This window comes from Gossypium arboreum, chromosome 3 (assembly GCF_025698485.1).
Source record: "Gossypium arboreum isolate Shixiya-1 chromosome 3, ASM2569848v2, whole genome shotgun sequence".
NCBI lineage: Eukaryota > Viridiplantae > Streptophyta > Magnoliopsida > Malvales > Malvaceae > Gossypium > Gossypium arboreum.
Window position 1 is genome coordinate 133,699,394 of NC_069072.1, and position 22,513 is coordinate 133,721,906.

The window sequence follows — 22,513 nt, forward strand, 5'->3', positions numbered from 1 at the left end:
TTGACCCAATCTCCAAACAGTCCATTCATTATTTTTAAATTAATTCTTGAACCACCAATGTGCTCCACTAAATCTATATCTTAGACAGGTTTCAACTTTCATGTGCCGATATTTTCCCTACTTTTTAGCCCAATTAAAGAAAAAAAAATGTGTTAAAAAGAAATTACCTAAATTCGAGACTCATTTAAATAATTATCATGTGGATTTTAATTTTATTAGGTATAATTGTTATTTATAAATTTTATCTGATTATATTATTATTTTTTGTTCATCTATATTTTTATAATTATTCGAATATATATTTATAATTATATAATTTTATATCTATGTATATTATATTATATATTTATTTTGGTAAATTCTTTTAAAAAATACTAACACATTTTTTCTCACAATATCATAATTAACCCAATTTTTCATAAAAGTATCTGTCAAATAAAAATTTCTGCAATTTAAATTGGTTTTATTTAAATTATTATTTATCTCATAAAAATATTTTTATTTAAATTTAATTATAAATAATATATTAACATATTAATATAAAAATAATAATTTAATAATTAATTATAAAAAATTAATAATAATTCAATCCAAATTAAATTGAAATTTATATTTTCAAATCACACTAGCCACCAAATTCTTTTGCCCTCTACTCTTATATATTTTCTCCCTTTATTTAGTGTAAACACTACTTAAGAAAAAAAATGTTCAAATTTCCCTTACCAATAAGCAAATTCTCCACGTTTCTATCTTTTTCGTTATCTCTATATTTAGATATCTGAGGGACTAATTTGATCATGTTCATATAATAGAGGGACCTCTTCTATATATTCACCCTTTATTTAAAGTATATTGTGAGCTTACCAAACTTCTTCTTTTTTCATCTTCTTGTTTTCTTCCTTTATTTATCTGTTATCTGTAAGAAAAATGGGTAAGAAAGCTTCCCTCTCCGAATCACATTTTATAGATCTATTATTAAGAAATCGGTTTAAGTTTTAGTTTTTTTGTTATCTTCTGAAAATTGATTGAGAGTTGAAACTATTGATAAATGAAATTTTATTTTTTCTTGTTATATTCCAGAAATTAATGGAGAGTAGAAGAGAATTTTACAGATCTATTATTAATAAATGAGTTTTTGTTTTAATTTTTTTTGTCTTCTGGAAATTGATCAAGAGTTGAAAGTTTTGAGAAATGAATTTTCATTCTTTTCCTGTTATGTTCTAGAAATTGATGGAGAGTAGAAGAGAATGAGGAGTAAGATTAAAGTAAAAACAAGATGAAAATAGAAATGGGTTCTGCAATTTATTTTTGAAGTTTTTGAAAATAACTGAGAGAGTGGGTTTAAAAGAAAATACTGGATAAAATTGACTAAAACAAAATTTTTTTATTCCGTATTGATGTTGAATAGCTATTCTTAACTTTTTCTACCGAATGTTGATTCGGTAAATTTGATGAATAGAGAAGGAATGAATTCCACCGAATAACCTATTCAATGAACTAAACTACTAAATTACTGTTTTCCACTGAATCTGACCTGGCTATTCATGCCAACCAAACATGCTGTCAACTTATATATATATATGTGTACACATTTGCATCACTAATCCCTCTCAATGCTCTCAATCTCTCATTCCCCATTTTGCTCTTAAAAAAAGCGAAGAAGAAGAAGAAAAGTGCAATAAGAGAAAAGAAGAAAAGAGAAAGAAAACCATGGTGAAGTTCTCAAAGGAGCTTGAAGCTCAACTAATACCGGAATGGAAAGATGCCTTTGTTAACTATTGGCAGCTCAAGAAACATATAAAGAAGATCAAGCTCGCTAGAAACAAGAGACCAATTCAACTTAACCATGGTTTTGGTCGTTCTATTGTCGACCCTATTCGTTTCATTGCCATGAAACTACTTTCAACCAAGTTGTTCTACAGCTCCAACAACAACACCAATACCGATGATGATGAGACCGGAAAGGTACAAGATATGACTCAAAAACATCAATCAGACTTTTTTTCTCTTTCTTTTTAGGGTGTTTGCGAAAGTGGGTTCCTTTCATTTCTTCCATTTCTTCAATGATTTTGACATAAAGTTGTGAAAATTTTTCAATGAAAGAGAAATAGGGTTTCAGCTGTATATGCTTTCCAATGGCCGATAATACTGCTTGTTTCTAAACTGATTCTTCCATGTTCTTTCTTCCAATTCATGTCGTGTTTTTTTGTTTGTTATGTCCAAACTTGTATCGTATTTCATGCTTCATGTTTAATAATATTAGGTCTACCGTCTACCTACCATGTTTTCATTTTTTCTACAAATATCACAAGGTCTGCTTTTTCTTCCGAAAGCTATTTCTCACCTTTAATTGATCATAAATATGGTTAAAGTTTCTTACAAATCCCCCATGTATCATACCATAAAATTTAGTTTTATCATACCATAAAATTTAGTTTAGTGACTCTAAAATTAAAAGGAACATTTTAATCACTATAAGATTGAAAAGTGACAATTAAATCGTTGCATGTTTAACTTTACTGTTAAGAATGGCATTGCTTAACTTTGATCATTGAAAAGCTAAACAATACTTTTAAAGAATGAATAGAAATATAGAAATTAATTTTTGTTTTTACCATAAAATTGTTTATGATATTGTTTTTTTGTTTAAATGATTTGTATCAATCTTCAAGAAGTCACATCATTCCATTAACAGCAATATCAGTTACTATTAAGTTATGTCATTCCATTAACAACAACTTTAAACATTTAAAATTAAAATATTTCTATGAATTAAAATAGACTTTTGATATATAATAATTTTAACTCATAAATTTATCAAAATATTAAATAAAATTTTATTGTATTTTTTAAAGAAACTTTTATTGTCGTGTTTATTATATTAAACCTATAGCATTGAGACCAATATGAACATGATAATTTTAAAATTTCGAAAGCCTCTCATGATTAAAAGTTGATAAATAAAAAGCAAAGATTTGGTAACCCTTTTGTGCCGAAAACATCTTTAATACACTATTTAATTAACTTTAAAGTTAATTTTTCATCATGGCTTGAATTTTCTTGCATTTTAAGTGGGTTTGTCACCTTTTTCTTTTCTAGCAAAATATTTATTTTTCTTTATTAGGAATACAAACTGTTACAAATGTGTTTTTTGTTTCACGCTAAGTTTATTGTAATAATTACAATTAAGGTTGATATGTTCAATTGCGGCAAATATCAACAGTAAAATATAACCATTTATTACTAAATTTTTAAGAATATTTAGATTAAATAGTAAGAAATTCGATTAATTTTAAGTAAGGTTACGACTTCAAATCTTTTGAACGAAGAAAATAGTGTTAAATGAACTTTACCCCCTCTATTTAAGGATTTGACTAGGCTCGACTCTAAAGTTAATAAAAGCTTTAATGTAATTTCGAATATCGAAAGTTTTTTTTGGAAAAAAAAACCAAAAAGAAAGAACTACACGAAGACACCAAATATAAGGGGAAGGTTGTGGAATAAATAATTTAAAATCGAATTTTAATATATTTTACATTTTTTATGTTATAGATAAGGAGTACAAGCATGGAGGATGCTTCTGATCATGAAGTAGAATTCTATCAAACTGAGCTTCTGCAATTATTTTCTGAAGAAGATGAGGTATACATAAAATTATTATTATTATTATTTGAAGTTGTTTGAGATTGAATATACATACTAAATCCATTTCTTCGTTTTTATTTTCTTTTTGGAGGTGAGGTATTTTTGAGAGGTTGGATGAAGAGTTGAATAAGGTGAATCAATTTTAGAATGAGGAGTAAGATTAAAGTAAAACAAGATGAAAATAGAAATGGGTTCTGCAATTTATTTTTGAAGTTTTTGAAAATAACGAGAGAGTGGGTTTAAAAGAAAATACTGGATAAAATTGACTAAAACAAAATTTTTTTATTCCGTATTGATGTTGAATAGCTATTCTTAACTTTTTCTACCGAATGTTGATTCGGTAAATTTGATGAATAGAGAAGGAATGAATTCCACCGAATAACCTATTCAATGAACTAAACTACTAAATTACTGTTTTCCACTGAATCTGACCTGGCTATTCATGCCAACCAAACATGCTGTCAACTTATATATATATATGTGTACACATTTGCATCACTAATCCCTCTCAATGCTCTCAATCTCTCATTCCCCATTTTGCTCTTAAAAAAAGCGAAGAAGAAGAAGAAAAGTGCAATAAGAGAAAAGAAGAAAAGAGAAAGAAAACCATGGTGAAGTTCTCAAAGGAGCTTGAAGCTCAACTAATACCGGAATGGAAAGATGCCTTTGTTAACTATTGGCAGCTCAAGAAACATATAAAGAAGATCAAGCTCGCTAGAAACAAGAGACCAATTCAACTTAACCATGGTTTTGGTCGTTCTATTGTCGACCCTATTCGTTTCATTGCCATGAAACTACTTTCAACCAAGTTGTTCTACAGCTCCAACAACAACACCAATACCGATGATGATGAGACCGGAAAGGTACAAGATATGACTCAAAAACATCAATCAGACTTTTTTTCTCTTTCTTTTTAGGGTGTTTGCGAAAGTGGGTTCCTTTCATTTCTTCCATTTCTTCAATGATTTTGACATAAAGTTGTGAAAATTTTTCAATGAAAGAGAAATAGGGTTTCAGCTGTATATGCTTTCCAATGGCCGATAATACTGCTTGTTTCTAAACTGATTCTTCCATGTTCTTTCTTCCAATTCATGTCGTGTTTTTTTGTTTGTTATGTCCAAACTTGTATCGTATTTCATGCTTCATGTTTAATAATATTAGGTCTACCGTCTACCTACCATGTTTTCATTTTTTCTACAAATATCACAAGGTCTGCTTTTTCTTCCGAAAGCTATTTCTCACCTTTAATTGATCATAAATATGGTTAAAGTTTCTTACAAATCCCCCATGTATCATACCATAAAATTTAGTTTTATCATACCATAAAATTTAGTTTAGTGACTCTAAAATTAAAAGGAACATTTTAATCACTATAAGATTGAAAAGTGACAATTAAATCGTTGCATGTTTAACTTTACTGTTAAGAATGGCATTGCTTAACTTTGATCATTGAAAAGCTAAACAATACTTTTAAAGAATGAATAGAAATATAGAAATTAATTTTTGTTTTTACCATAAAATTGTTTATGATATTGTTTTTTTGTTTAAATGATTTGTATCAATCTTCAAGAAGTCACATCATTCCATTAACAGCAATATCAGTTACTATTAAGTTATGTCATTCCATTAACAACAACTTTAAACATTTAAAATTAAAATATTTCTATGAATTAAAATAGACTTTTGATATATAATAATTTTAACTCATAAATTTATCAAAATATTAAATAAAATTTTATTGTATTTTTTAAAGAAACTTTTATTGTCGTGTTTATTATATTAAACCTATAGCATTGAGACCAATATGAACATGATAATTTTAAAATTTCGAAAGCCTCTCATGATTAAAAGTTGATAAATAAAAAGCAAAGATTTGGTAACCCTTTTGTGCCGAAAACATCTTTAATACACTATTTAATTAACTTTAAAGTTAATTTTTCATCATGGCTTGAATTTTCTTGCATTTTAAGTGGGTTTGTCACCTTTTTCTTTTCTAGCAAAATATTTATTTTTCTTTATTAGGAATACAAACTGTTACAAATGTGTTTTTGTTTCACGCTAAGTTTATTGTAATAATTACAATTAAGGTTGATATGTTCAATTGCGGCAAATATCAACAGTAAAATATAACCATTTATTACTAAATTTTAAGAATATTTAGATTAAATAGTAAGAAATTGATTAATTTTAAGTAAGGTTACGACTTCAAATCTTTTGAACGAAGAAAATAGTGTTAAATGAACTTTACCCCTCTATTTAAGGATTTGACTAGGCTCGACTCTAAAGTTAATAAAAGCTTTAATGTAATTTCGAATATCGAAAGTTTTTTGGAAAAAAACCAAAAGAAAGAACTACACGAAGACACCAAATATAAGGGGAAGGTTGTGGAATAAATAATTTAAAATCGAATTTTAATATATTTTACATTTTTTTTATGTTATAGATAAGGAGTACAAGCATGGAGGATGCTTCTGATCATGAAGTAGAATTCTATCAAACTGAGCTTCTGCAATTATTTTCTGAAGAAGATGAGGTATACATAAAATTATTATTATTATTATTTGAAGTTGTTTGAGATTGAATATACATACTAAATCCATTTCTTCGTTTTTATTTTCTTTTTTGGAGGTGAGGGTATTTTTTGAGAGGTTGGATGAAGAGTTGAATAAGGTGAATCAATTTTACAAGACTAAAGAGAGTGAGTTTCTTGAGAGAGGAGAGGCTTTGAATGATCAACTTCAAACCCTAATGGACTTGAAGCAGATACTCGACGGCAACCGACGACGGAAGCTGAATAACCTTCCGCGTTCATCGTCATCTTCTCGTCGCAACTCCGGCTTCTCTGGTGAGAGTTTGCATTGTTTTTTTCAATATTGTTAAGTGCTAACGTATTTAATTTTGTGAAACTTAGGGGAATGTGTAACATTTTTTATTAGTTTATGGACTAATGGTCGGTCCATGACCTAAGATGATTTTATATCTTAAACATAATTTAAAATTAAATAATGAATTATATACATATAAAAATTGTAATTGCATGGTTAAATCAAAAATTTTAAGCTAAAACACTTAAAATGCCCTTAAACTATACCCCTATATGCAAATTAAAGGTTAAGTCTTTATTTGAGAGTATAAGGATGTTTTAAGTAAAGGACTAATCCAAATACGGTGGTAACGTTGAGGGACTTTTTTATGGAATTTACCATAATTTTTAGAATTAAATTAAATTTAAAATTTTGGGGAAAATAACTGGAGCTAAGCTGCTGCTTACGTAAACTTGCAAAATTGTGGCTAATGATAATGTTGATTTTCTAATTAGAAGTAAATAAATGCAGAGAGTCCCTTAGGATTAAATGATGGTTCCACAGAAATCTCAGATGAGATAATCGCCGCATTTGAAAGGAATGGAGTGAAATTCATGAACTCACCGGCGGCGGGCGGCAGGGCCAAGAGGAAGAAAGTTGAGAAGCGGAAGGCTGCGATGAGGATCGACATCCCGGCCACGACGCCGACAAGCGCCATCTCAGCTGTGACATCAATGCTGTGGGAGGATCTAATCAGCAACTCCACGAAACAAGATTCGACGGCGGGGCATTCCATCAACAGAAAGAAGATCCAATGTGCTGAAAAGATGATTAGGACCGCTTTTGTTGAACTCTACAGAGGCCTTGGCCTCCTCAAAACTTACAGGTCCTTTCGTTTTTCTTAGAAAAAACAAAAAATTCAGAATTGATTATTTAATTTAGGTGAAATTCTATTCATGGTCCCTGCAGTATGCATAAGTTGCAGATTCAGTTCTTATTCTCTTATATCAAGATATTAATGCAAGATAAAAAGTTTAGACCATAATTGTAAATATATGGCCCAGATGAGATTTTCAAAACTATAGTCTAAATTTTATGCAGTGGGGTCCCTAGATTTACAACTTTTTTAAAAATTTTATGTTATTGTTTGATGAGATTATTAATATGATTGAATTATTATTTTGGCAGCTCATTAAATATGGTGGCTTTTACAAAGATACTCAAGAAGTTTGACAAGGTAATTCTATTTTAGATATCATAATGCATTCTATTAAAAATAAATTGAAATTTTGTATTAAAATAATTTTATATTAAAATTTTAATTTCAAAAGGAGACAAAAATCTATTTTTTATTTAATAAAGAGACTAAGAAACATTAAATTGAATTTGTTAACATTTAAGAGGGTTTAAATTCGTAATTATACAGCTAAGGTCTGTGGATGTACCCAATATGAGTAGACTTGTACATGAGTAGGGCGGGAAGCCTGTCCAGAAAGTGGAAGGGTTTAGGTAAAAATATAGTTCTAAAAAATAGGTTTGGGTAAAAATGTAATTCCGAATAATTGGCTTCGACAAAACAATAAGGCCCGTTTAGAAAACAGATTGAGCCTCGAGTAAGGCTTTTGACTCGAGTCTGACCTGGTCCGAATTTACAAAAAGAAAAAAAATTGTTGTTTTCTTATTGTTTTGCTATCATTTCACTATGTTATGTTGTTATTTTTAGATATTGTATAACTCTTATTTTATTATTAATTTTGATACTATTTTAGAGGCATTTATTTATTAAGTTACACCTATATTGGTGTTATTTAAGTTCAAAATTTTTTAAATTTATTTTAAATTTATTAAAAACATTTATTTTAATGTTTTTAATATTTTTATATATTATATTTTAAAATATTTTTATATAAAAATATTTAATACAAGCGGGTTTAACCTATATTTTAATATTTTTATTTGTGCAGGCTTACCAAATGTGTCTAAAATTTTATCAGAGACTTTGGTTAGGCTCAGCCAATTAACAAGTCTAAATATTGATATGTTTAGGGTGAATGTAAAGAGAGTGGGGCAACGGGCATTGGCTCCCCAAAAAATAAATAATTGCACTTTTACCCTCTTATAAATTATTAAATTATAAATTTATATATATGATGATATTTCATTTTAGCCTTCAAAAATGAAAAAATCTATTTAATTATTAAAAAAATATGATATCATAAATTAATATATAATAAAATTTCATTTTAACCTCTAAAAAATTTATACTTCAATTCTGGTCCCTCCTAAAATCTTTTCTAGATTCGCCCTTTTAAATATGTTTAAAGAACCATATTCTTCTATATGCCCGTATGCATACCTAATGGACATAATGGTTTGAACAGGTATCCAAACAACAAGCATCAGCAAGTTATTTGAAAGCAGTGAAGAGATCCCATTTCATTAGCTCTGACAAGGTAAGTTACTATATATTTTAGGGTTAATATATCATCCAGTATTTGATTTTAGTTTTAATTTTTAATTTAGTATAAGAGTTTTTTATTGTCTTGGTTCAGTTAAGTTTCTCTTCAATATATAATTTGGTGCCAGCAAATATTTGAAACATGCGCTCTAGTAAACGAAATAGGTACTTCAATGGGACTAAAAAAATTTAAGTACCAAATTAAACACTAGAATTAAATTTAATTATCAAATAATATATTAATCTTATATATAAATTCAAGTACCGAATTCAACAAATGCGCTTTACTATGCTAGTAGTCCATAATCCACAAATGGAATGACGAGCTATTAGTGTAATTTTACTAGAAATGTATTGTTTCTAATCTAACAGGTTTATTTATGATGAAAATTGTTTAGGTAGTTAGATTAATGGATGAAGTGGAATCCATATTCACACAGCACTTCGCCAACAATGACAGGAAAAGGGCTATGAAGTTCTTGAGACCTCAGCAGCACAAAGATTCTCACTTGGTCACCTTTTTCTCTGGTAATTAACTCTGTTTTCCGAAATATCCATATTCGACATATATTCAAATACGAGTAGAAGGCTCAAATTCGGATTCAACCTTCAATTTTGGTGGTTTTGCAGGATTGTTTACAGGTTGTTTTGTATCACTATTTGGTATATACATAATATTGGCACACTTGTGTGATATATTCTCATCTACCACTGGCACTGCTTACATGGAAACTGTCTACCCTGTTTTCAGGTTTGTAAACCTGAGAACAATATAAAGTTTGATAGTGTACTAAATGCAAATTTGAAATTTTTTTTTTTTTTGGTGCAGTGTATTTGCATTGTTAAGCTTGCATATGTTCTTGTATGGGTGCAATATGATGATGTGGAAGAACACAAGAATAAACTATAATTTCATATTTGAGTTTGCACCAAACACAGCCCTTAAATATAGGGATGCCTTTTTAATTTGCACCACTTTGATGACTTGTATTGTTGGGGCTTTGCTCATTCATCTCCTCCTCACTGCTGCTGCCATTTCTCCTTCTCATGTTGACACCATTCCTGGAGTTCTGCTCCTGGTTAGTTCAATTAATTCCCTGTTCTCTTGCTCCCACTCTTTTATTTTCATTTTTCAAATGATTTGCGCCCGAGGTAGATTTTGAACATAATGGGCCAGACCAGCTGACTCACCCGAAAAGTGAGAGAGATTGAATAAAAATATAAGTTCAAAAAATAAGTTTGAGCAAAAAACAAGGCCCATTTTTTAAATAAGTCAAGTTTTGGGTAAGCTTTTTTTACCTAGGCCCGACCCAAATTTGCAAAAAAAATTATTGTTTTGGTGTCATTTTGCTATTATATTGTTATTATTTTGTTGTTATTATTTAGATATTATATAACTCTTATTTTATTGTTAATTTTATTACTATTTTAGAGGTATTTATTTGTTAAGTTGCATCTAGTATTATTTAAGTATAAATAATTTTTTAAAATTTATTTTTAATTTGTTTAGAAACATTTATTTTACTGTGTTTTTAGTGTATTTGATGTATTATATTTTTTAAATTTATTTTTATATAAAAAAATTTTAATACGAGCAGGTGGGCTCGAGTTTTAGTATTTTTATCCAAGTCAAGATCAAACAAAATTTTAGGCCCATTTTTCGGACCAAATCAAGCCTAGGCCTAGAAAATGTGCCTACAATTTTATTGAGGCCTAGGTCAAACCCAGCCTAGCACTTGATCACCTTCAAACATGAGTATAACCCTTATAGATATGAAAAAATTGAATATACTCGTGTTCAATGGGTTACCATCAAGTTTTAGCATTCGAATCGCTTTATTTTTGTAAACAATGAATTGAGATATCTAAATTATTTATTTGAATTTGTTTTATTTCTCTTGATATCAGTGGCAGAATCGGAAAGTTGGCAGGGGTTGGGCCACTAAAATAGAAAATTTTTCATTTAGGCCATTTTATAATTTATAAAATTTTAAATTAGTAATGGTAAAATTGCACTTTGACTCTCCTAAAAATGATAAAAATTTAATTTAATTCTTTAAAAATTATAAAGATACAGACTATTGAAATGGTGAAATTATTTTATATAATTTAATTCCTAAAATAATTTTCAGACTTCTCCCCTTATTGATATTTAAGTCTCCTATTTTGTGTTTGGTTTTTCAATCTCAGATTTTTATAGCTTTGCTAATCTGCCCGTTTGACATCTTTTACCGACCAACTCGTTATTGCTTCCTTCGAATAATGCGCAACATAATTTGCTCTCCACTGTATAAGGTATCTTTACTTCCATACTTATTATCTGTTAATGGATCGGGTAACAGTTGGATTCCGAAAAAATTCAAGTCCAATTTAGGATATGAATTTTTTTGTCTAAACTTAATTAATTTGGGCGGTTGTATTATCCAGCTTTGGAACAGCTCTAGATAGTATAAAGTTTGAACATTTTTTGTTGTTGTTTGCAGGTTTTGATGGTAGATTTTTTCATGGCTGACCAACTTACTAGTCAGGTAGTTGTCTTGAGTTCAATTGAGTTTCATTTTATAAGAGCTTGAATTTGATTCAGAATAAATGGATTCATTTGGTTTAACTTATTTACCTCAAAAAGATAATTTCGATTTATATGGTCAATATCAAACTTGATTAATCAATAACGAATTGCTCGGATTCAAATGTTAACTAAAAGTTTAAAAAAAAAAAAAAAAACTTGTGAGCTACTTGAATTAAGTATTAAGATACTTAAAGGCACACTCAAGCTAAACTCGATATTCTTCATTTTATTAACATTTTTTCTATTTTCTTTTTCTAAACTCAAGCATTTCATCATCAACCATGTTTTTTCTTTTTTATTACAGATTCCATTGCTAAGACACTTGGAATCAACAGCTTGCTATTTTCTTGCTGGAAGCTTCAAAACTCACCAATATACCTGCAAAAACGGAAGCCTTTACCGACAGTTCGCTTATGTTATCTCGTTTTCGCCTTATTATTGGCGTGCCATGCAGGTAAAATTCGTATATTCATGCCATGTTTGTAAATTTTCTCGAATTATGATTATGTATTTATATAACATTTTATAAATTAAGAATTCATATCATATACATTTTAACTAATGTGTTTTTGTGTTCCTTTGTTTTTGGTTTGATTTCAAGTGTGCAAGAAGATGGTTTGATGAATCGGATCCGAACCATTTGGCTAACATGGGGAAGTATGTTTCAGCAATGGTGGCTGCCGGTGCTCGGCTAACGTATGCGACGCAGAGCAGCGGCCTGTGGTTTGGTGTAGTTCTGGTGACTTCAATAGTGGCCACTGTTTACCAATTATATTGGGATTTTGTTAAAGACTGGGGACTTCTTAACCCTAATTCCAAAAACCCTTGGCTTAGAGATGATCTGACGCTAAAGAACAAGAGCTTTTACTACATTTCCATTGTGAGTTATATTACTTTTAACTTTCTCTCACAGTTCTATATTTCAAAAGAAGATGTCACATTAAGTAATGAGCAGTCTAACAATCCTTCCATCAACTATATACGTACACACACAAAAACTAGTTTTTTTTTTTTTTCCATAGATGGATCTTTAATGAGACATTTGTGTAATTGTAGGCCCTGAATGTAGTACTAAGAGTTGCTTGGATAGAAAGCATCACACAGTTTCGAATCAATCAAGTTCAGACACATTTGCTGGACTTCTTCTTGGCTTCCCTAGAGGTCATTCGACGAGGACATTGGAATTTTTACAGGTATTTATAATTTCTCATTTTTTTTCCCAGTCAGAAAACCAATATGAAACATGATGATTCTGAGATCAAAAGGTCTGACAGAACATGAGAAACTGTTAACTGTAACAGGTTGGAGAATGAACATCTAAACAATGTCGGCAAGTTCCGAGCAGTAAAGACTGTCCCATTGCCATTCCGTGAGATGGATTCTGATTGAAATCCATGAAAATTTCATGATCAGGGATGACATAGAAGCCAAACAAGCCAACTGCAATTCTAACTAGTGATTTGCTGATATCTGAATCAATCTGATGTATTAGCCAATACGCTTTACTCTCTCTATTCATTATCCTGCAAATGATTTTTTTTTTTAAAGTTTATGTGATTTCTTTGCCACTGAGATTATTATAATTCAACTGAAGTCTACAATTTTTCTTGGATTTGTTTCCCACAAGCGAGTTAGGTGAATTGTATTGTAGAAATTTTTGTGGCAGAACTTACTCTTTGCATTACTTTTATGCCTTCATATAGTTCGGATATACATAGGGGTGTAAACTCGACAACTATGCTTAGGTTCAACTCAGAACAACTTGAATTCAGCTTAATCATTTTCGAATCAAGCTGGAGCAACTCAAGCTACAGAGAAGCTGAATTTGAGTATCCCAATGCTTGACTCAAGTAGCTTTTCTAAGCTAACCGAGCTTTTAATTAGTATGGAAATTAGAGCTCAAGCTCAAATGCAAATAATCAAACTTGAAATCAAGCTTACAACTTGAGCTTATTTGTTACTAGGTGAACAAGCCTAATTGAATCTAATAGAATTAACTCAGGTAAATCGGTTTTTATCTCAGAACAAGCTCAAGCTTTCAAAAAGAATCTCCATTAAGCTCAAGTCTAGCTTTGAGTCTCAAGCCTCAAATTTTGAGTTGAGCTCAAGCTCAAGTTTCTTACTGCTTAAGCTTGACTCAACTCGATCATACCCTACATGCATGGCTGTCCAATGATTTAGAGAATCCCATTTAATGGGATTTTGCTAACAAGAATGTCATAAGCTATATTTTTTTCTAACATAAAACATGTTTTTGTGCGTTATGTTTACCATAATTGTATAACAGATGCTATCATGTTATCAACATTGGAAAAAACCAAAACCATAAAATATTCTTCACGCTTCCAAAAAAACATTAGAACATAGAGAGTCAGCATGACGCTGCACTCAACTGGTATTCTTATCACACATCTAGGCAATCAATAAATAACATAAGCATTATATGTTCTACATAGCATGCCATGAGAAGCCAAAGTAAACTCCTAGAATTTAGAAATTTTTTTCAACATCTATCATACATACTATGACAAGTGCCTCCATAGTGCCGGGCGATCTCTGGATATCAAGAGAACACGAGATGCCAAGTAGTCAAAAGAAGGGGAATACATGTCATCTGGTCCAACAATCTCTCGTACATTTTCAGCACTTCCTTGATCATATATGAAAGGCTGAAGCCCGTCATCCTTCAAGGCATCAAATACAAAAAGCCCCAGCCCACAAACACCCATGACAAGGTTCGAATTTCCCCAAACCTGTGTTATGGCTGAATAATGGGAATGAGCATTAGATTCAGGCAAAGAATAAGTAGTGAAGAGCCTTTGTTTGCGCAACGAGAATTGTTGCACTTGAGAACAAGGCTGTTTTTTCCCTGATGGCTTTACATTTGTGCATCCAAGAAAGACCATATCCCCTCGGGAGAAAACAGAATGCACATTAACACCAACTTTTGCTATTTTCGCACCTATACCAGATGGATGGCGAAAATCCAAGATATTAATAGAATCTGCAGTGCAGAATACACCATCATTTCCTTCAGCCTCTGATGAACTTACTCTGCAATCCAAATTTTGCAAACATTAGGATCCATACACAAAATATTATGCTGGGAAACTAGAAAACTACCGTTGTAGAAATAATATGACATGATAAACGACAACATGGGATAAAGTTCTAACCTTTGCCTAACCCCTCCACCTATCTCAGCATCAGTGTTATTTACATGAAGAGCAGAGATTTTTCGACCAGATGAAGAGACCGATAGTACTGTCTGAGGATGTAGAGAGTTCACATCCCAGACAGATATCATTTCTGCTTCGGCTACCACTACCTTCCCTCGGTTTCTCCACTGCAGTGGACTTGAATAATCCATTGTCAATACAGGCTTCTGGACCTCCCACTTCATAATTTCTTCACCATCACGGATGTCATATACTTTGACAACCTTCTGAGTGCTGGCGGTAGCGACCATAAGAGGGCCCAATGGTTTATACCACCACTGCTGAGTTTCAGGTGACAAACTATTACACAAAGCATTTCTTCTATACAAAGCATTGTTTGGTAAGGGACCAAGTACCGTTCTTGAAGCGGTTTCCCTCTGCTCGGTGTGGAAAGCTCGTACCTCTTTGCTATAGAAATCCCATGAGCAGAATCCTGATTCTAAGGAATTGCCAGCGGATGCAGCAACAACATATCTCCCAGGACAACCATCTGCACTGGGAGCACGAATAATCCAACAATCCCTCCATATATTAGGTGAGATACCTACTGGAGGCTTGTAGACAGCCTTCTCCTGAAAAAACAAGTGACCATCATTTTAAGAAATTGTACATTCAGTTGTGTCTATGACTGTTTTTTTTATCAACATGCTCAATTAGTATAAAGATGCAAAAGAATTTGATTTACCAATGAAATTGAAATGAGATTCCAAGGTTAAGTCCATTGAATTTAACAGAATGAAGATAGCAATAGAGACATTCAAAAAATCAGAAGGAACACAAATCATCAAGCAGAGATAAGAGATACGATATTATGCTCAGATCACTATCATGAAACGACAGAGAACATCAGACAATTTGATAGTTGAATACAGAATACTAATATGGAACATAAAAATCAACTTCAGACAGGTACAAGGAAGAATACCTCACAATTAGTAATGTCATAAAAGGAACATGATCCATCATCATGAGCAAGAAGAGCTGCCTCTCCTTCTGACACAAACCATCCTCCAGTCGACATCTTAGGGCCAATTTCATTGAGTGGATAAATGCTAGCATCTTCAGACTCCTCATCAATAACAGCAGTTGGCCTGTTCTCCTGGTCATCAAAGTCCTCAAGTATCTCATCTGATTCAAGATTGAACTCGACACCATGCTTCACAAATAAGTTTTTCGAAGGCCCTTGTGCACCTGAACCACCACCACCATCCATATCTTGAGTATCAGAATTCTCCATGGTAGCCAGCTCATTCCCTGTGGTGACTTGACTTTGCTTATCAAGTGAAGCCAAGAACTCCAAAGCTATTGGATTATCCTCAATGGAACTCAATAACTTCTTTTCATCCCTTATTTCACAACCAGATTCTACGGCATCAGAGGGTTCGTGACTTTGAGAGCTCCCTGATGGTTCCTTCAATGATGTGCGGTTTCTAAGCAATTTGTGATGAGGAAACAATCTAGCTTCCAACTCTTCACTATTCAAATCTTTAACAGAAATCTTAACATTACCCACCATCCGCTTACTCTGACTGCCATCAGCTTCTTTAGTACTCACTTCTTCATCTCCAGAACCTTTCGAACTGCTCGATTTACCATTTGAATCACTCACAACATTACCCATAGCCTTCTCGATACCAGAAATCTTGTCCTGAATATCTGAAAGGATCAGCTTTGAGGCATCAGGATTGTTCATATCAAGCATCTCTTTAGTCCTCTTAATATCGGAAGCAATCCTCTTCACCTTCCCTTCTAGAAAAGCAAGCTTTTCATGAAGTTTGCTTGGATATTTAATGGCAGCCCCACTCCCTTCACTGTCTTGCACACTCAAATCCTTCTCTTTTGAAATCACCAAGCTCTTTCCATCACTTAAAGACTTCTCTTTTAGAAACTTTGCGTCACATTTCTCATCAACCCTAATACATGCTCCAAGTTCTGAATCAAAATCTGAAATACCCTTTTCATTAAAAGCCCCAAAACCCTCATTTTGGATGTTATCCCCATTTGGTTTTCCCAAATCAGAGCTAAATTTAGCATCCTTTTTACAATTCCCATCTGAAACCCTAACCCCTTTTACTTTCCCCTCATTTTCCTTCACTTTCATCACCAAACTCTCCCTAAACCCACCATTTTCTTTGCTACCTTTACCTGTTGAATCCCTAAAACACTTCTTTTCCCTATCGATTGAAACCCTCTCTTTTTTCAAATCAGAAAAAACCCTAACAAATTCAGATGGGCTCTGACTCCTACCTCTTGGCGCCGATGAAGTGGACCACCGCACCCGGCCTTCACTGTCGGAGCCACCAACCGCCGCCGCCTTCTCGACGCGAGGGACAGGCCGGATTGTGGGCTTCTGGGTCACCACGGAAGCCCGAGAAAGACTGCTGGGTCGTGGGTTTTCTTTTCCGGAAGATGTTTTTTTGAGGGTCGGAGTGGAGTCGGAGATTGGGTTGAGGTTTTTTGCAGGTCTCTGTTGGCCGGCGATTAAGTCTCTTTGCCGGCGAGCCGACGACGATGACATTTTTCTCTTTAGCTTTTGAGGGTTAAATAAATTAACAGTAAATTGAACCGGATACTTTAGAAATTTAGAACTGAGAAATGATCTTTTCAGAACTTAAAGTTTGAATTTTTGGGCGGGAAATGAATGTTATTTTGAATTTTTGGTAATATTCTCATTTTTAATTTCTTTCTTTCTTTTCCAAGGGTAAAACTCATAATTGGACATAAACTTTACTTTATTGTGCAATTTGATACATTAATTTTAATTTTATACAATTAAAGACATGATTTTTAATTGCAGTTCAAGGTATACTTATAACTTAAATTTTGATTCAACTATACACATTTAAATAAATATATCAATTTATTTTTATATTAAATTAATATAATTATTTGTACATGCAACATATAAATATAAAATAGCATTACAGTTTATATGTAATTTTGATATTTATCATTATTTCTAAAAATTTGTTTAATTTTAATTTTAAAATATATTTAATATATCTATAAATGCTTTTTTTCTTTGATTTCTATAGTATTTATATATTAGGCATCTATAGATATATTAAATATATTTTAAATTTTAAATTAAACAAATCTTATACTTATTTTATAATTAAATAAACCCTAATATATATTTTTATGCATTAAAGCCCTTCTCATTTTTAGGTGAAGTAATTTTTTCATTAGTTACAAAGTTTTAATCTAATTTTTTCACTAAGCACTCAAATGTTTAGAATTAAAATTCTTTTAATAGACCAAATTTTAAAATAATCATCAACTAGAATGTTGTGTATGGTGTATGATAAGTTTGGGTTCATGGGTGTCAATAGTGATGAATTCTAATGCTTACAATTTATCATATTTTGTTTTAAAAAATATTATTATTAATAGGAATCATGAATAATAATAATACAAATATGTGTCACATAGTATAAATGATAAATAAATTATTATATATTAATGTACAAATGTCATGTCTGAAAAGTAATTTAAAAAAAAAGGGAGCAAATTGACACTAATTATAACATTGGAATAATTCAAAAAAAAACCATAAATATTTGAACTTGATAAAACCGTTGAATTTTGTGTCCTAACGTAGTTATCATCAAATTAACCTAACAATGAACACCGATTAACCAATAAAATATTTTGAAAAGTCTCAATAGACCCACCGCATCATTAATGTACAAAAGGCTAAGTCCCAAATGGTCTTCAAAAAAAAACCATAAATATTTGAACTTGATAAAACCGTTGAATTTTGTGTCCTAACGTAGTTATCATCAAATTAACCTAACAATGAACACCGATTAACCAATAAAATATTTTGAAAAGTCTCAATAGACCCACCGCATCATTAATGTACAAAAGGCTAAGTCCCAAATGGTCTATTATTCTCCCCATCATTTTGAATTTATCATCATTATTATAATCTATCATGATAAAACCCTTTGAAAGCAGTTTTTAATAAATCTGGTGGCACTAACAAATCTCATATATACATCTGAATATGACTAAAAATTAAAAGTAAAACCATCTAAATAAAATGGCCAAAATAAAATTACAAAATTATGGACAGAATAAAATCACGAAACTATAGATAAAATCATAATAATATGAATAGAAATTAAAAATAAAATAAAATTTTAAAAAAAATGTTGGAGAAATCACAACCAACCATCAATCTGAAGGACTACACCGATATTCACATCCACAAAGCAAAATTAAAATTTGAAAAAAATAAACATTTTTTTTCTATAAAAAGAGGCGATGGTATGGTCAAATTATCTATCACTTAAATGAATGGAATTAATGCTATTTTGAAAAAACAGTTTTAATTTTGGTAGCTAAATTTTTTTCTAGTCGATTTTTTTTTTTGGACGTTATTGGAGTGTTTTAAGTTTTAATCAGTGGATGCTAATAAAATTAAAATAGTGCATTTCAGTCTTTTAATCTCATACATAAATTATTTTAGTTGACGTTTTTTTCTAAAAAAATGGTAGATTAAAATAGTTTTAATTTCATATTAATTTTTGTAATTATTAAATTTAAGACACGTGTAAAAATAAAAGAAAAGATCAAAATACTTTAATTAAAATCATGGGTTATGGGAAAATTTCATAGATAAAAGGGGCAATTTATTAAAAAAAAAGCTCTTTTTTTCGATAATTATGAAAATGGACCGACTTTTTTATTATTTACGAGAAAGGATCATTTTTCCTGAAAGCGCGTTCACGTCAGCGCGAAGATACTGTGCACGTCAGCAAAACGCGTCCCTGGAGGAGCGTTTTGCCCCGCTCCAACGGTCATCCCCAACGGTAAAAAAAAAAACCTATAAAAGACCCCCCTTTTCATTTTTTCACACAATAGTCCTCTCACAACAATTCTCTCTCAATTCTTTCCAAATTTTCTCAAATTTCTCTCAATTTTTGTCAAAGTTCTCTAATTTTTGCAAAAAATTTGTGTTTTATTTTTTTGAATTAGTTTTATTTTTTAAATTATAAAAATATTTGATCGTGTTAGCAATGGCCGGTTCATTAATTCGTCTCGATAAGAAACACATCTCCGTTGAGCAAATGACAATGGTAAGTAATTAACTTAATTAATTTTTGAATATAGTATTTAATATTTTTTTTCATTTATGTGATTTTAATTAATATTTATTTTTATAATTTTTTATAACAGTCTGTAGATCAGGTGTTGTAATGCTATATCCGTAATATGTCTGGTCTTCCATCGCCATTGATAGAGAATTACCTGCGGGAAGCGGGTTTTTGGCACGTAGCCACTATAGGCCGGGGGTGCAAGTTGGACCCAAAATTAATCAGTGCATTGATGGAGAGGTGGAGACCCGAGACGCACACTTTTCATCTTCCATGCGGAGAGTGTACTATCACTCTAGAAGACATGCAATTGCAATTGGGATTGCCGGTGGATGGGTATGCAGTCACCGGGTCCGCATCATCTACTGATTGGGGAGCTGTGTGCTACAAGCTTTTGGGTGCTATACCGGATAATATTAACGGAGGTCGGATCGAGATGGGCTAGTTACGAGACACATTCTTGGAGTCGGATAATGATTCGACTAAACTCGAAAGAATACGATATGCTCGGGCATACATTCTTGAGATGATTGGAGGTTATTTGATGCCAGACTTGTCACGAAACCGTGTACATCTGAGATGGCTGTTAAAACTCGTTGATTTTAGAGCGGTAAGTGAATTAAGTTGGGAGTCTGCCGTGTTAGCAACATTGTACCGAGAGATGTGCGGGGCGACGCAACCGAATAAAGCTAAAATCAGAGGATGCCTATCACTACTGCAATCATGGGCACGGTTTTGCCTTTCATTTTTATGTCCTCGAGTGAACCACCCATATACATCCTCACTAATAACGAGGTAAATTTTATATTAGATTTTACATTTATTACGTAGATTTAAAATATAATTGTATGCTAAAAAATTATTTAATTAGGTGGAACCATTCGGCGAGTTATGTTGGAATACTCACATCTCTTGAAGATATACGGCTTCTATTAGACCAACGGTCAAAAGCACAAGTAAGTATTAAATAAAATATATATACATAATAAAATAGTAGTTTCGTATTTAGTATTTAGTATTTAGTATTTAGTATTTAGTATTTAGTATTTAGTATTTAGTATTTAGTATTTAGTATTACCTATATAACTAATATTATTATCATGTTCATATAGTTTCAATGGACACCATACGAGGATCCGACAATTCGGGCAGTAATTTTGGATGAATTTTTTAAAAAACCGAACATTTGGCATGTGAAGGTCCCATTGGTAAACTATGCTATCGTGGAGATGCACTAGTCAGATAGGGTATTGTGGCAATTTGGATTCCGACAACCGATTCTCGTGGAACCTGAGGTGCTCGATGATGAGCACAAAGTCAACTTACGGCTATTGAATACGGATTAGCTGAGACACAAAGCCGATAGGTATATCTACCATACATAAAGGTACCGTCAATTTGTATCAATGGCTTGCAGTATATAAATGCGTCCCGACATTGCTTAAAGCTCCAGAATAGATGCTTGAACACTTGGCATCCACGAAGCAATCGATCGTTGTAGTATGCAGGTGCCGTTTCAAAGTCTGTTATGCAACCTGGGACATATCTCTCTAGCACTTGACACCACTACCACACTTCATTATATGAAGCATCCCAACTACCATGCATCTTTTCCAACGCCTTCTGCTTAGCTATCCAAACCTTGCGGTAAGAGGATGTGTACTTCAATTGGCTACGAATATTGGCAATTAAGACTGACACTAAAATCTTCAGATCCGTTGGTAGTATTAAGCTAGCAATCATTTCTGAATCCATCTTGGGATGATCTTGTGAAACACCTGCCAACGAAGTATGTTAAATAATGCAACATTACGTAATAACAGTTTTATTCAAAAACCCTAAACACCTAATGATACTTTACTGCCAACACATGTATGTGGACCTTTATACTTTTTTATCCCCCAGAAGCCTGTCCTTTTCCTCAATGAGGCCATGATTTTCCATGAACACGTACCGTATTGCACTGCACACTTGGCCTTAAACTTATCGGATTTGGATTTAACCATGTTGTAATTAACCCCATTCATGATGCTATATTATTTCAATGCAACAATAAAACTATCCTTATTAGAAAACTCCCTACCAACTTCAAGTTCACCTGAATCCAATGACGAACTTGTACAGTCACGCCTTCTATGTGGTAGATCTGGAAACTCCAATGCATCATCTTGAGATAGATCGACATTATGCATGTGGGCTGAAGGTGAGTACGCCCTAAATCGCGGATCTTCTTCTTCTTCATCTGAACCCCCTTCAACATCTTTTGGTATGGTTGGAACAGGTTCCGATTCAGAAAATAATGCAACTTTTGCATCATCGGGGCCGGGCTCTCGAGGTGGATCCATATCAGACTCATCATCCGACGCACCATCATCTACAACGAATGAGGTCCCCTAGCCGGTGGATGTCGTAGGGAGTTCATCATCCCTTCTTCTAGATGTTTCATAATGTCCCCAATCCGATGTGGATTGCCAACCACTAGAAGTTGATGTCATTCCCCAGTACGTATTTCCAGTATCAAACATCGACCCACCGAGGTGCATGTCTCATCCACCAACGGAGTGTCGTGCAGGAGTTGTGTATTCCATACTTCTACCAAACACGGGTGCTTCCGTGTTTTGTCATCCACTAACGGAGTGTCGAGCAGGGGTCGTGTATTCTTCTCGAACAGCATTAGATGTCGAGATTGCAAATGTATCAATTGGTGATGAAAATTA

General features: G+C 32.2%; 2 protein-coding genes across 4 annotated transcripts; one reads left to right on the forward strand and one right to left on the reverse strand.

The window, feature by feature from the left end:
- Window positions 1-1,502: 1,502 nt before the first annotated feature.
- Window positions 1,503-13,144, forward strand: LOC108475649 (phosphate transporter PHO1-like). Of its 2 annotated transcripts, XM_053025961.1 has the most exons (16): window positions 1,503-1,965; window positions 4,248-4,256; window positions 6,110-6,178; window positions 6,274-6,490; window positions 6,981-7,335; window positions 7,638-7,686; window positions 8,831-8,902; window positions 9,306-9,435; window positions 9,538-9,658; window positions 9,737-9,986; window positions 11,098-11,202; window positions 11,391-11,435; window positions 11,781-11,930; window positions 12,078-12,356; window positions 12,533-12,669; window positions 12,778-13,144. In XM_053025961.1, exons 1-16 carry the CDS (start codon window positions 1,558-1,560, stop codon window positions 12,863-12,865), a joined length of 2,484 nt encoding a protein of 827 aa, XP_052881921.1. In that variant the 5' UTR covers window positions 1,503-1,557; the 3' UTR covers window positions 12,866-13,144. The 2 variants fall into 2 exon arrangements, with proteins under 2 accessions (XP_052881921.1, XP_052881920.1); XM_053025960.1 differs by lacking the exon at window positions 1,503-1,965 and having other exon boundaries at window positions 4,056-4,508; window positions 6,089-6,178.
- Window positions 13,145-13,774: 630 nt separating this feature from the next.
- Window positions 13,775-17,352, reverse strand: LOC108474540 (KIN14B-interacting protein At4g14310). Of its 2 annotated transcripts, XM_017776494.2 has the most exons (4): window positions 15,620-17,352; window positions 15,051-15,266; window positions 14,653-14,972; window positions 13,775-14,530 (listed from the first exon to the last, which is right to left on the reverse strand). In XM_017776494.2, exons 1-4 carry the CDS (start codon window positions 17,210-17,212, stop codon window positions 13,999-14,001), a joined length of 2,661 nt encoding a protein of 886 aa, XP_017631983.1. In that variant the 5' UTR covers window positions 17,213-17,352; the 3' UTR covers window positions 13,775-13,998. The 2 variants fall into 2 exon arrangements, with proteins under 2 accessions (XP_017631983.1, XP_017631981.1); XM_017776492.2 differs by having other exon boundaries at window positions 14,653-15,266.
- Window positions 17,353-22,513: the final 5,161 nt, after the last annotated feature.

What these genes read in the sequence shown, in the direction of transcription:
- LOC108475649 (XM_053025960.1), top strand. Translation starts at nt 4,101, where the DNA reads ATGCTGTCAACTTATATATATATATGTGTACACATTTGCATCACTAAT. An exon ending in TACTCAAGAAGTTTGACAAG is followed by an intron (nt 7,687 to 8,830) that starts GTAATTCTATTT and finishes TGGTTTGAACAG; the next exon opens with GTATCCAAACAACAAGCATC. An exon ending in CTTGGTCACCTTTTTCTCTG is followed by an intron (nt 9,436 to 9,537) that starts GTAATTAACTCT and finishes GTGGTTTTGCAG; the next exon opens with GATTGTTTACAGGTTGTTTT.
- LOC108474540 (XM_017776492.2), bottom strand. Translation starts at nt 17,212, where the DNA reads ATGTCATCGTCGTCGGCTCGCCGGCAAAGAGACTTAATCGCCGGCCAA. An exon ending in ATGACATTACTAATTGTGAG is followed by an intron (nt 15,267 to 15,619) that starts GTATTCTTCCTT and finishes TTGTTTTTTCAG; the next exon opens with GAGAAGGCTGTCTACAAGCC. An exon ending in GGTGGAGGGGTTAGGCAAAG is followed by an intron (nt 14,531 to 14,652) that starts GTTAGAACTTTA and finishes TTTGGATTGCAG; the next exon opens with AGTAAGTTCATCAGAGGCTG.